The 14,751-nt window shown below is 45.0% G+C and overlaps 1 protein-coding gene across 2 annotated transcripts; it reads left to right on the plus strand.

Annotated features, from left to right (window-relative positions):
- Window positions 1-703: 703 nt before the first annotated feature.
- TMEM114 (transmembrane protein 114) lies at window positions 704-14,053 on the plus strand. 2 transcript variants are annotated; one of them, XM_030958403.1, is made up of 4 exons: window positions 704-887; window positions 2,298-2,378; window positions 11,009-11,146; window positions 13,696-14,053. In XM_030958403.1, exons 1-4 carry the CDS (start codon window positions 704-706, stop codon window positions 13,926-13,928), a joined length of 636 nt encoding a protein of 211 aa, XP_030814263.1. In that variant the 3' UTR covers window positions 13,929-14,053. The 2 variants fall into 2 exon arrangements, with proteins under 2 accessions (XP_030814263.1, XP_030814264.1); XM_030958404.1 differs by lacking the exon at window positions 11,009-11,146.
- The last annotated feature ends 698 nt before the right edge of the window (window positions 14,054-14,751 follow it).

The following is a 14,751-nucleotide window of genomic DNA, read 5'->3' on the forward strand; positions in this document are numbered from 1 at the left end:
GCTCCCCAAACCTCTGCTCTGCTTCCTCCTCCCCTCACAGACAGGGAGGGGAATTTGCTGTTTGGAATGCAGGACCTTTCTCCCCTCCGAGGTGAGCCCATCCCGAGGCTGCCGGAGCGATGGGGATCCCCATGCCCGTGGTTTTGACACTCTGTCCCTTTCCGTGAGCAGCGCTGGCTGCCCGATCGCTCGCTCCGCACTCGCCTGCGAGGCTCGCCCGGGGCCGGGGGGCGGCGGGGTCTCTGTGGGTCGGGCCGGGCCGGCGGCGGCCGCGGGGTGCCCGGTCTGCCCGCGGGGTGCCCGTTCCGCCTGCACTGTGCCCGTTCCGCCTGCAGTGTGCCCGTTCCTTATGCGGGGTGCCCGGTCCGCCTGCAGTGTGCCCGTTACGTATGCGGGTTGCCCATTCCGCCCGCGGGGTGCCCAGCCCGCCCGAGGGGCGCCCAGCCCGCCCGAGGGGTGCCCAGCCCGCCCGAGGGGTGCCCCGTCCATCCGCGGGGCGCCCGTTCCGCCGGCGAGGTTCCGCCTGCAGTGTGCCCGTTCCGCCCGCGGGGTGCCCGTTCCCCGCGCGGTGCCCGGTCCCGGTACATATAATCAATATAATACTACTATAATACTCCGCGGGGATCGGAGCAGCCGGGGCGGGGCTCGGGGCGCGCTACCTGCGCGGCCGCGGGGCCGGGCGGGGCGCGGCGGCGGCGGCACCATGAGGGTTAACTTGGGCGCGCTCTCCCTCTTCGTGGCCCTGGTGGGACTTTCGAGCTTCATCTTCCTCGTGGTGGCCATCGCCACCGACTTCTGGTACATCATCGATGCCTCCAAGCTGGAGGCGTCCCAGAACGGCACGGACGCGCTCAGCTCGCACTCGGGGCTCTGGCGGACCTGCCGCGGTGAGTGCGCGGGCGGCGGGACCGGGGCAGCGCAGCGCTCCGCATGCGGGCTTGGCGTGCGGGGATGCGGGGTCTGTCCCCCTGCGGGTTCTGTGTGCGGGGATGCGGGGTCTGTCCCCCTGCGGGCTCGGCGTGCGGGGATGAGGGATCCGTCCGGCTGCGGACTCGGCGTGCGGAGATGCGGGGTCCGTCCGGCTGAGGATCAGGATGCGGGGATGCGGGAGTCCAGCTGCGGATCAGGCTGCGGGGAGGCAGCTGCGGGAGTCTCGGTTCGGGGTCCATCTGCGGGGGTCCGGCTGTGGGGATGCGGGATGGGGATGCGGGATGGGGATGAGGGATGGGGATGCGGGATGGGGATGCGGGATGGGGATGAGGGTTGAGGATGCGGGGATGCGGGGATGCAGGGATGGGGATGCGGGGATGCGGGGATGCAGGGATGCAGGATGGGGATGCGGGATGAGGATGAGGGATGAGGATGAGGGATGGGGATGAGGGATGGGGATGCAGGGATGCAGGATGGGGATGCGGGATGGGGATGGGGATGCGGGATGTGGGACGAAGGATGAGGATGCGGCGTCCGTCCGGCTGCGGGGTCCGGCCCCGGGGCAGTGCCCGCTGCCCGCGGAGCTCCGACTCTACCTGGTTCAAGGACAGGCGCTCCCTGGCCGTGCCCCGGACCCGTGGGCAGTGCCTTGTCAGTACCTCCCGTGTCACTTGCCCAAGGAGACATGGGGAGAGCGAATTTTCTGCTACTGTAACCTGATTTTACATTAACTTTTAATTCAAGATAATCTAATAAACGTTAACCATTTAGAAGGAAGGAGATGTCTTTTCATTTGGCCCAGGAAATTAAGGGGCGAAAGTTCTGGGTTAAAGCCATTAAAATTATAAATAATAACACAACAAATAAAAATATAAACACTATATAGTTTATTTACATAAACAATACAATTATTTTAAATATAAGTATTATTATGTATCATCCTATAGAATTATTATAATCCTATAGGTCAATATATAGGATTTTCCCCATGTCATTAATTTATTTGCTAAGCATTTAACTTTTGGCTTTGATTGCACTCTAAAAAGCCAAGAGTAAGTAATGTTTGCCGTAGGCAAGAAAGGATGCTTGCAGAGGAGCAGGGAGAAGGAGCGGGTTGCAGGAATTCTCTCTTTGCTGTGCACTGAGCCCCGCTGCAATGAGCAGATGTTTCCCTGTTGACTCCAGTGGTCAGGCCCCATGGGAGCAGCTGATGCTGCATGCTAAAAATCCTCTAATTTCCTTCCCTACCTAGGAGTGGCTGGTTTAGAAGCAGTAGTATTATAATGATTATATGTACATGCAAAAAACCAAATATATATATATAGCAAACTGATATAATAGTGTAATTTCCCCCCTTTTTCTACTAGTGAGGAGTGAATGTTACCCTTTGATAAACCCCTTCTGGCACGAGAATGCGAACATCACCGAGTCACACAGACAGCTTTTGTGTGAGTAGCTTTTATATTATTTTCTATTTCTATCCATCCTTCCCTCCCTCCCTGGCCACTTACAAGGACTCATTTCTGATTCAGAGGGGGAATTCACTGAGAAAGTGCTTTGACTCTGCTTCTGTACAATATCTGTCACTGTCTGTGGTCTTTAAGTGTGTTTACTGTTGAAATACCCATCTATTTGGTGACAAGTTCAGCTAATTTCTTCCACAGGAGCTAAACCTCTGACTGGAGTGGCACAGGAAGGTACATAATTGCTAAAAATAAAAGGCAAAAGTGTTCACAATCACCTCAAAGGAGTCTGATCACTGAAAATGCTTAAGAACACATTTAAACTAATCTTTAACACAGCTACTTTTCTAGCGTTTCAGTGGGATTCCTGGCACTGATGAAAGACTTAAGTATGGGAGAATTTAAGAAAATAAATCAATGGCCAAAAGCAGTGTTCAAAGTCTTTGAAGAACATCGTGTTCAAAAACATTAGGCTTCTAATATATTTTCCTCTTTTTCTTTAGATTCATTTGCCAATGCCAGAATGTTTTCAAAAAGTCCAAACTGAACATTTTCAAACACTTACAGGCATCTCCTAGAAGATGATTTACCATCTTTGCCTCCTATATTTGGCACAGTCCTTTCCTCACACACCCTTGTGTATGGGCTTGCTATTTACAACTTTTTTATTTACTCACTTCTTCTCCCTGACCCTGTAGAACACATGCATTTGTCCTGTTTCTTAAAATGGAACTCTTGTCATCAAAATCAGCCATTCCCTGGGTTCCAGAGGAGCTTAAAGGGTTTTTAAATTTTAAAATTTCTTGGAGCAGCATCTGGTGGTGCAGCTGCAGGTGCAGCACACAGAGGAGGTGCTGGGGCTGTGTCACAGCTGTCCTGGGAAGGTCCAGTAGGACTCAGAGCCCAGTGAGCTCCTGAAGCAGCCAAACAAACACAGCAGCAGGTCCAGGACTGACAGCCCAGCATTTAAACACAGCAGCAGGCTCAGGACTGACAGCCCAGCATGTCTCTCTGTGCTTTCAAATAGGAAGGGCCAATTTTTTAATCTTCCATGCTGAAAGCAGAGGGCTGTAGCTGCTCAATTATTCTGAAATCAGTGGAGGTGATTGCTGGGTCACTTGAGCCTTTCAGGGGTCAGCATTAACTGAGCCTCCCTGATCATGTTTTAAGTGTCAGCACCTCCACTGGCATGTTGGTCCAACATTTCAGGATGAAGCTATTTGCTTTTCAAAAGCTGTGTGCATATTTGCAAAAGGTTATTTTTCTCAGGTGAGAGATTGCAGCTCTTCAGTTAAATAGCAAAACAAACCCAAAAAGCAATGCTCTTTTGGTTATACAAATGATGTTGGCTTGGAAACAAAGGATGGCTCTTTGTGAGTCATGAAGTGTAAGAAAATAGTGGATATGAATAAAAATTGTATTAATAATGATGTTTACAGACTCTTTGGGGCCTTGGAGATTTTTTTTCTCTCTCTTTCACATCAAGTACTATTTTTATGCTCCTGGAAAAACACTTCTGGACTGCAAAGACACTTGCATATTTTATTATAAACAGGCACAGTCTGCCTAAAAGTGATGAGAGAAGAAATCAAAGATACTTCAATTGAAAGAATCTGCTAGGTTTGACTGGAATGCCCTACTGAGTTAACTTTTGGATTTTTTTTTTCTCAGCTTCAATGCAGTTTCAGTGTGGTGAGGCTACAGATCCTCAGCAGTAGCAGCTGAACATAGAAAGTACCATGTCAGTACTTCTTTCTCCTAGGAAATACAGATGTTTCTATGTGACATCTAGATTCATCAGGGCCTGAGATAGTACCTTCTACATCAGCTTTACTCTTCTCTCTTAAATGTTTCTGACTGTGGCCACTGAATCATATTTAGGCAGATCATGGCAAACCATCTTCATCTACAACACATTTTGACAAGAATTTTAGAAGGAAATTCTGTGATCATGGATTGCAGTGTAGTTACAGCAGTTTCTTCATCAGCTCCAATATGTGGCAAACAAGCTAATTGCACAGCTTTAGTTGGTTACTTCACAAAAAGGACATTTTTCTCTCTGTGTGCCTGTGAAGGTGTCTGTGAGGCACAGTGACATGGGATTAATTCATTCCATCTAGCTGTACACTCATATTTCTCACTGTTTGATTGGCACTGAATCTCATCAGCTCTGGCAACACCAAACCTGTTTCTTTCTGATTATTCCTAAAAAGACTTTAAAGGACTGTCTCCTAAAGTAGGCACTTAAGTCACACACTGGTCACATCCCTCATTCTCCAGAGTCTGAATGCACTTCCTGGCATGTCTGAGCTAGACACAAGTGCAAGGAGAAAGTCTGTATGTGAGTGCAAAGGGCTGGGCCTAAGTGGAAACAGAAGTGCTGGCCACTGCCAGAAGACAAACCCTTCATTAGAGAATGAAAAGCCTCCATGGTCCCTTCCTCCACATTTCCAATATCTCCTCCATTCATCCCAGCAGATTCCTTTTAGGCTTATTATGTACTTCAAATTGAGCTCCTGGCAAATTAAAATAATTGGGTGCACGAGTTAAAACCCTGTGCTAGCAGCAATATTTCCCAGGCAATCAACCTAGGGCTTGCTGAGCCTGGGACTGTGGTGTATTTTGACGTCACAGGAGTGCCCTTGAGCTGCTCCTCTAATGGATTGGACATAAACACTCTCTGCTCTTCATTAGCCTTCCCTTTCTTCTCTTATCACCTCCCTCTTCATTAGCCTTCCCTTTCTTCTCTTACCACTCCCCCCAGCTGAGCATGCAGTGCATACACTCCCTCCCCTCAAACCCACAATGGATAAATATTTCCCTATTACACATTACACCATGACCTGGTTATTTGTTTAAAACATCAGCCACTATCTAAAGAAAAATACCACTTGACTGCCTACCACTAACTTTTCTGAAAGTTCTGCATTAATAAAATTCTTTTTCACTGGAGATGTACACTTTCCTCTGGCCCAAACAGGAACAAAATGAAATGATCACTTTTTGTAATTTAGACAGTTATTAGAGTGCCTGGGTGACTACTAGGATTAAAGATAGCCCTCTGAAAATTCCCCTTAGAATTTAAATTTGTCAGCAAAGACACCTCTGTTATTTTGCTTTGCCACTTGTTCTCCTGTGCCAGCCATGGCAGACAAGCAGCAAGAGCAACATTTTTCATGGTGAGCTGAATCTATCTCTCTCTAAATGACAAAATAAGGATGTCACTGACTTCAAAGGCAGCTGCATTGAGTTCTGAGCAGCTTTGCCGTTTTCCAGTAGCGGAAATGTAATATCCAAAATCAGATCTAGATGTTGAGGATCACACACAGAATAGAAGGAATGGCGCTGCTTAATCAGCTGAAACCTTTTCCCCAAGAGTTTGAGCTTTCTAAAAGAATTTCTTAAAAGAAAAGAAAAACCCAAACAAGAAACCTCAAGTTGTTACACTGGTGAAAAGTTGCTCTTAGACATTTTTTTCATATAAATATTTTCCACTTACCAAAGTCTATGTTGTTAATAATAAATAAATGCCAGTAGAGATTTAGCTGAAGGCAGCACCAGTGTAATCCTTGCAAAATGAAAAATATTGTAAATATTTCTATTCAAAACGAGACAATCTCTCTTGAATCTCAGCTTTGCACTTGAGCTGCTGCAGGGTCCCACCAGCACTGCAGAGCTGGGGCTGGAGTTATAAAAAATAATGTGAGAGGAACAGCTGTTCTTTCTTAATGTCTGTGTGACACACAAACCATCTGCATGAGGCACCTACAAGGTAAGATTAAGCCTCTGGCAATCCTGATCTTTTGTCAGAGATTTGAACAACATGGCCAGTGATTGATTTCCTTTTACAGGTCCATTTTTAGTGCTCTCCTCTATTCCTGACCCATCCAGAATTGAGTATTTAATGGATGTGGTTTCCACTCATATTGTTTTTCCTGTTCTAAAATCAAGACAGGAGCGTGCAGCTGCCTATGCACAACTGCTTAAAGTATTCTCCCCAGAGTATTTTTATTTTTTCTTTTTTAGACACGAATGTAACTGGAACCATGAGGCTGCACTCAGGTTTGTGCTTCCTGCAGGGAAATTATCTTTGCTGCAGAGGCAGCTCTGATACCTCAGTTGTTTTAATTTAACAGCTGCCTTGGTTTCTTCCTCAACAAAATGGGTTTAATAGTAGAGATAAACTTGTCTGGATTTCCTCACAGCATGTGGACCCTGTAACAGTCATGCACCAGCTGCTTTCACACTTTACCCTGCTCCATATTTACTGAGTTGCAGTTTATAATGTTGGAAAGAACGCTCTTTTCTTTGGCCACTGTGACTTTTTTTTCCTGACAGATTTACAGTTCTTTGCAAATTTTCTTTTGGTTTTAAGCTACCAGAAGGAAACAGCTGGGGCTGGAGCAAGAGCCATTTCAGAGGCCAAGTGAAATGAGACCCAGATGATGCACACAGAAATTCTGGCTTAATTGGTCTGGTAGGTGTGTACCTGTTTCTGAGCAACAGTGCACAGTTCCTTCAGAGAGGGGCCAGAGGACATCTGCTTCAGTACTTACTGCAGATAATAACAGTAAATATATACAGAAATCTGAGATAGCTTCAGCAGCACTGCAGCTGAGGCCTAGCAGGTGATAAGTTCTGATGAATATTCTCATTTTCAGATTCATTGGTACCCCAGCAGCAGAATGTGAGCCATGGTGCATTGCTCACATCCATCATTCTACCCATTCCTGCTACTGCAGCTTTTATCAGTGCCACCTGCTCTAGCTCTAGCAGTATTTTATTTCTGCTGCCTGCAATTGGTCTTCCCATTCTGCTCAGAGGTTTTTTGAGAAAAGCAGGAAGCCAAAACATGTAACACACAGACCAGAGCCTGGCTAATCATCCTGGAGACCCTTAACTCTGTGAGCAATCCTCCTCCATCACATTTTCTCAATGAACAGGAGGGAATTCAGCCTTCCTGCCCCTGTGGCCCAAGCCAAGAAGAATCACATTTAGCCACAGACAAGTTCTTTCAGTTGATCATTGGTTTCCTAATTTGTTTCCTTGCTTTTTTCCTAGCAAGCAGGTCAGGCTTTCTCTGTGCACTTTTTCTTCCTGGCTTTGCCAAGTCCTACTGGAGCAGCCCCATTGTTTTTAGCAACTGCCATGAGTCTGTTTCAGCTGGAGGCTTTTGTCTTTCTAACTGGCTCTTTAGTTACTGCTGGGTAACACAAACAGGCCCTTAATTAAGCTCTTCTGAGCCACTGCCATTTGGAGTATTTCTGATGAGGTGATATTACAGATTTCTAGGCACTATTTGCTATTATAAGCTGTGCAAACAAATCCAAAGTTAGTTGGAAGCAATTAAGCTGCAGGATGTTAACAGGAGATGATTAACAAAACTTCTGGGCTTGCACTTGGTTACGTCTGACCCTCTCAGTGTTTCTATTTCATTCCACAGATTTCTCTCACAAACAACTCTTCAACAACTGTGTTGGGTGGTAATTTAGAGATGCCTGCCAAATTCTCAGTTCTGGACACATACTGCAGATGTCATTCTTACAGATATTTGGCCAGAGCTCTGGTAAAAGAGCCTTGGCTAGCTAATGTAAAACTCCAGTAACCACGATTAAGCAATTTGATTCTTTTTTGCTTCAAAAAAAGAGAGTGTTTTTTAAAAGTTCATGAGTTTGTTTCAGTATTTCCAAGATGAAATCATTGGATCTTTCATGTTGTACTAACAGGGGGCTCAGGTGTTGAGAAATAGATGTGGGAAACTGAATTCTGTTTTACAAGAAAGTGCACATGCCTCTTCTTGTGCAAAATGCTTAGAGTGTTTTTTTTTTTTCCCAATACTAGAGCAATTTCATCCATATGAAGACAGTTATATGTTTAATACATAATGCATAAATGTGTATTTCAACAGAAACTAAAAAGCACTAAAATGACTGCAAAATGAATGTTCTTTCACAGATGATTATTGAAGACAGAAACACAGTAAAGATATTTTAAGTAATTTTCTTCTATAAACTAATTCTGTTCCTCTAATCAAAGAATATAATGGCATAATATCATATGCCAGATGGCATGAATTCAGATTCCTGAGTGGTTTCCATGGCAGCATTTTAGAATAAGTTTCCCAGGCAGTTTCAGATTTCATAGTACAAATGAGTATTCAATATTGAACTAGAACACTGGAGATTATAAAAGTACTATTTAACCAAATAGAATTCACTAAATATTTGATTTTTAAAAAGCTGCTAGTTATTAATGAGAAATGTGATCCCAGATGTGGGTAGGAAAAGTATGGCTCTGTCACAGTGAGGTTTGTGGGTTTCAGCTGAGCTATCCATAAACCCTATATTTTCACTGAAGAGGGCAAAAAAATCAGAGTTATTCTGATATTGCAACTGTCAAGATGATTAATGTAATCTAGGAAACTCCCAAGGGTGCTCTGGTATGGTTTTCTTTCCCTTTCCTTTACAAAGTTCCATTCAGAGTGTGTTTTGCTCACCCACATGTCCTGGCTCAGGTTGCAGTAGCTGAAATCACAGCACGACAAGAAAAGCCAAAGAAATGGCAAGTTAGAGCTGCTGTCCTGAGGTGGAGTTTGTTAGGAGTGACTTGGACTGGTGAGGGAAACCACAAGGCAGAGAGCCAGCCATGAGCTTGGCTATGTTTGTTCTCTCTCAGCAAGGCCAGCTCTGAGGACAGGGTTGCACCATTCTTACACTCATACTTTTCAAATGTTAATTGCATCCTGAAAATGCTTTTTCACCTTTTACTGCAAGACCAAAGTTAAGATGACACATGGATTTCAGAATGGTGGGGAATAATCAAAAATTACACCAAATAACCCTCAGCAAGCTCAGATGTGGCTGAAGAGCACACTCCTGTTGCTGCTGCCTCTCTGGAATATGAGAACTGGTTTGGGTGCCCAATCTCTGCTCTGTCACCCTGTGTCTCATCACATCCCCAACCACCTCTAACCACAAAAACTCCTGAGCTAAGTTCCATGGCTATTTCTCATCTTGGAGTTCAGCTAAGACTTGCAGGCAGTTTTGACATTCTGCTTTGTTCCCAGTGAGCTGAAGATTGATCTGGCTGTTAGCAGTGAGAATTGCTTCAGGTCTGTGTTTGTTGGCCAGGAGCAGCAGCCATGGCCAGTTTTGCTGAAGGAGGGCTCAGGGAGTGTCCTCAGCTTCAGAAGCAAAGAGGGGAAGTGCTGTCTTCACTGCAGAATGTTGAATTCATGATTTCTGAGCATCAGCTGGTCCTGATGTCAGCATATGTGGCACTGAATATGAGAATATAATGCCAGAAGCAGAAAAAAACCCCAAAATTGTCACCTCCCAAAACTTTGTCATTTGCCACATTTTTTTTTTTTTGTTAGCATGTTCTGTGCTACACAAAACAACGTCTGGAAACCACATTCTACTCAAGTACAAACATCAACAGTGTCTGCCTTGATGCCATGCCTTCCTAACCTTCCAGGCTTCTGGAACTGAACAGAGACATGCACACAGTTGTGTCTGATCTTTGTAAAGCTGCTGTAGGGGATGAGCTGGATCCTTAGCCAGTGGCAGATGCAGCAGCTCTAATTCCATGGGCACTTACAGTGACTTGAAAAAATTGATCATTTGATCACACACCAACTGTGAGCTCTTAAGTGATTCCTTTTCCTAAGCTAATGGTGTATTGTTCCTCTGTGAAATTAAATGAGACAATGAAGCCTAGACCTCTTCAGAATATGGATTTTACATCTTCTTTTCTCAGATACTCTGCACTTTACTCTGGAATGAAACAAATTTATAATGGAATTACTTTTTTTTTGTTATTATTCTAAAATAAGGCTGGGTTGAATGTTGTGGATAGATTACATCAGAGGGAACAATGACACAATAATGGTTTATGATGGAAAAAACCAGGGTGATATGAAAAAATACATAGCAACCCTCTGTTTACACAGCTATTAAAATGTTATAGGGATCAAGAAAGACTAATGTAAAACATTTAACATGGGAGGAAGCAAGCAGGATAGGTTAATGCACTTAGTGAAGCTGCTGCAGAAAACTGACAGACAGAATCAGAGCTGGATGGGAAAATTTCCCTCTAGTTGATGGTCAGCTGCAACAAAGGAAAAGGTCAACAATTTGCTACATCAGTGCAGCAGAGGACACGTGACAGGAGAGAAACCTTTAATCAAAGCTTGGCTGGATCTCACCTCCCAAACAGAACAGTGTTTTTCATATAACAGGGCTGCTTTTCATTAGGGTTGCCAGTGCCTACCTGGGATGCATCACCTGATCTCCAGCTGGCTCAAGAGCTGAGGGCAGTTTGATTGCTCATGTGTATCTGTATAGACATATCCTCTGTATCTGTGGTCTCTGTTGGAAACACAGGCTGTGACCCTGTGAGGGCTTGTTCTGCCTGTCACCTTTTCCTCCACACCATATGTTTGCCCTGCTGATTTACACTGAAAACCCAAGGGCTTGTCCAATTCAATTTCTTGTTTGTGCAGCACAGAATGAGGCTTTGATCCTGATCAGGGGCTCTGCACTTAATGATTATCAGTACACCCACTGACACCATAATCAAATATTATGATATTAACATTCTTCATTTTCCTTCAGACATGCATGGAACATTTGTCATCCTGATGCCCCTCAGCCTGATACTGATGATTTTTGGAGGAATGACTGGATTCATCAGTATTCTTGCCAGGGCCTACCTGCTGCTCCTAATGACGGGACTGCTTTTCCTTTTTGGAGGTACTAAATCCATCTCCTGGCCTAACTCTTTTAGATAACAAGAGCTTGTATCTGGGAAACATCACTTTGTTTCCCAGGGAATGAAAGCAAGAATTTGCTTTCAGAATAATGCTGGTGCTCATTCCCCTGGTGTTTGCTGGGGTCCTGGCTCTGGAATGGAGCTACAGAGGAAAGGCAAATATCCCTCCTTGGGGAGTGAGTCACCCTTTGAACAGTCTGTGTGTGCTGTGCCCATTAACACTAAAGATTCAGTAACTTCTCAGCATGGGGCACAAATCCTTTACAGGCAGGCTAGTGGGGTGGTGGAAAAGTGACTGTGGAATTACTAAGTCTTCGGGTTGCACAGATTTCGGAGCTGTTAAGAAAACTGATGTTTTAAAAATGTATTTGCATTGAGTTCCTGAAAAGGGACTTTCTAGGCATTCCTGGCTTAGCTTCACTGCTAGTTTTGATCTAGAGTGGTGTCCCCAAACTGTGGGTCACAAAAGGAAACCCCCAGAAGTTATTTTAGTTGGAGTGTGTCATTTCAATTTGAAGCTACTAAAATGCTTTTACAATTATTTTTATTTTTTTTTCTTTGCTGCTGTATCCAAACGAACTATAAATTAAAAAACCTAAAAACATTTTGTCAAAGCAGGAAAACTGTGTTTAAATCTGCATCTTCTGTTCCAAGCAGATTTTCAGTGCTGTTTCACAATGTAACTTAAACCAGAAATTTTTCCCAACAGAAAAGGGGATCCTCAGAATTGGCTCTCATCAACTGCTCATACAGTCCTATTTTTAAGAAGAAAATGCTAAGAGATTGATGGAAGCAAATGCTTCTGTCTCAAAGCCTTGACTGAGCTTTTTAGTCTGAAATGCTCTAACACAGACCAGCCATGCCCCATTATGATTGTCTCCTAAAAAGAAGAGCAAGTTCTAATTTCAGAGCAGCAAAAAGCTGTATTCACTGAAAAGGCTGGTGGAAAACTGCTCCAGATATTCAGTGAAAGATGAAAGGCTGTCAAGTGCCAAGCATGATTATCCCACTGGGGAGTGGAGCAGGGGCCTTTCTGAGCTGTTTGGGGCTGCAAAGAGGGAAAGGAGAAACAGAGGCAGTGCCAGGAGAGGGGTGCCTGAGGAGGAGGTTCTGCTGCAGTGTCCCAGGAGAACATGAACAGACTCTGGGTGGCCTTTGGCTGGGACCAGCCCCCCATCCTGCTCTGGCTGGATGCCCACAACAGTTTTGTAGGACACTCAAATTCACAAAGTTGAGTGTTAGGTAGTTCTGTCTCAGCAGAAAGAGATATTTGGAGATGCCATTCCAAAAATGTGGGATTTTTAAACCCTCAGAACTGATATGTTCCACACGTCAGGACATCCTATAGGTTCCCCCTTTTTTTTTTTATTTTTTTTCCCCAAGGGAATTTGCACAGATTTCAGTGCACCTTGTTGAAAATGTCAACAAATCAGTCTTTTCCATTTCTGCTGACAAAAGGTATGAAGCAATTTTTACCCCCTCCTTGCAGAGGACTAGAATAAGGTACAGGAATCAGATCATGGTTAAAATCAGGAATATGAGTATGAATTTGGACTGATGGATAACCCAACACTCTTCTGTCTTGGCTTGCCTCTAATCAAACATATATTTCTGGCAAAAAGGCAGCTCATCATCACTTGCTGTAATTTAACAGAAAGCCATACCAAAATTTTCTCTCTCAGAATCAAATCCACTATTTTGTCCTGAAAGTGTTTCAGTATTTACTTTCCCTGGGCTGCAGTCCTTTTATCCAGGGCCTTGTTACTGCATCTTCTCTGCTGCTGATCCAGTAAAGGGTGATTTCCATCAGCACCTGTCCTTTGACTGACAGGGATGCCAGGCTCAGGATGCAGTGTGTACCTGTTCCAGATGTGCCAGTCCCTACATCTGCCACCTTTTGAACAGTCTTTTCAGTCTGAAAACATCTGGCTCCTTGTTTGAGTGCCCTTATTAATTTGTTTTTATTCTGTCCCAAAGATATTGGCTCAGGTATTTGGCAGTGATGGGTAGTCATGGCAGCACAACACTTGGTGGGAGGTGATAGTGAAAACCGACAAATTTACATTAAACACTCAAAACTGACAATAGTCAGGGAACAGCCTCCATTCAGTGACTTGAAATACACAATTCTGAGTCTCTGTGGGCTTTCTTGCATACAGAAACAACTGTCCATGGTCCTCAGCAGTGAGGAATCAGGCAACATTACAATCCAGTTCTGAAAACAGAGCTGCACATGCATTAGATATGTGTAAAATACACGTTTATTGAGGGAGGCTTGCTGCCAGATGTTGTGGTTCAATCTTTAGCAGTGAGAACACATATTTCTCAGTGGACACAAATAACCCTGCCTTTACTTCCCTCTCACCCTCATTGCCCAAGAAACCAACCTCAGCTAGATTTCAAAGATAATCTGTAAATCTGGTCTGGCTAGAATAGGAAGGAGTGGCAAAGAGGCCCTAGGACATATCCAATTGATTGTTTTTAATTTCCTCAGTGGCTGCTATGTAGCTGAAGATGTTTCTCTTTTCAGCTCTCGTTACCCTGACAGGGATCGGTGTCTATATTGCATATTCAGCTGCTGCCTTCCAAGAAGCTGTTTGCCTGCTGAGGAGCAAGGATCTCCTGGTGGAAATCGACATCAGGTTTGGCTGGTCCCTGGCACTGGTCTGGATCTCCTTTGTGGCAGAAGTGCTCACCGGGGCCGTGTTCCTGCTGGCAGCAAGAGTGGTGGGTCTGAAACGGCAGCGGGAGCAGGCTCTGTGAGCAACAGGTGCCCTTTGCAACCACAGAGCCCTGCAGAGCCTGGTAACTCAGATTACTTGGTCCATCTGGTCACCAGGGGCAATAAGAGTGCAAGGCTGAGGATCTTGTCAGCTGCTGTGAGCCTTTTTCCTCACGGGTGGCTGTAAAACAGAGACTCTTCTAAATCAGTAAAACATTCCAGGTGTTGTCAATTAGGAAACCCTTGTGTCCTTAGAAGAGCGTGCATTGCAGTGTTTGTATTTCCAGAATAATTTCAGCTGGCAGCTCATCAGACATCTCCATTCACTGCTTAGAACAAGGCAGATCTCTTGCTTTCTTTTCTCTTTTCTGCTGTCTCAGCAAAGTGACCTTGCAGGCCGGATTTTGGTTTCTCCTGAGAGCTCTTAGAAGGACGTGGACCTGTTGGAGTGAGTGCAGAGGAGGCCATGGAGATTCTCAGAGGACTCAGCCCCTCTGCTCTGGGGATGGACTGAGAGAGCTGGGGCTGTTCAGCCTGGAGAAGAAAAGGCTCTGGGGAGACCTTAAAGCCCCTGCCAGCACCTAAAGGGGCTCCAGGAGAGCTGGAGAGGGACTTTGGGCAGGGGCCTGGTGGTTGGAACTGATACTTCACCTCCTTTCCAGCCCAAACCATTCCAGGATCCTGCAAGCCAGCAGATGGTAGTGCCTGTGATGCTGACATTCTGCAGAGCAATGCAGTGGTGAGTGCACTGCAAGAGAAAGGTACAGCTGTTTTCCAGATGTTCTAAGTGCTGGGGACAGCCCCAGTCTCTCAACGATCAGCCTACATACTTCTCTCCTTCAGCTTATTACTAGCAGCTTTTTC

The sequence above is a fragment of the Camarhynchus parvulus genome, chromosome 14, assembly GCF_901933205.1.
Source record: "Camarhynchus parvulus chromosome 14, STF_HiC, whole genome shotgun sequence".
NCBI lineage: Eukaryota > Metazoa > Chordata > Aves > Passeriformes > Thraupidae > Camarhynchus > Camarhynchus parvulus.

Excerpts from the sequence above, each read along its gene's own strand:
- TMEM114 (XM_030958403.1), top strand. The coding sequence starts at position 704 with ATGAGGGTTAACTTGGGCGCGCTCTCCCTCTTCGTGGCCCTGGTGGGA. Across the intron at positions 888-2,297 it reads GCTCTGGCGGACCTGCCGCG|TGAGGAGTGAATGTTACCCT; the intron begins GTGAGTGCGCGG and ends TTTTTCTACTAG. Across the intron at positions 2,379-11,008 it reads GTCACACAGACAGCTTTTGT|ACATGCATGGAACATTTGTC; the intron begins GTGAGTAGCTTT and ends ATTTTCCTTCAG.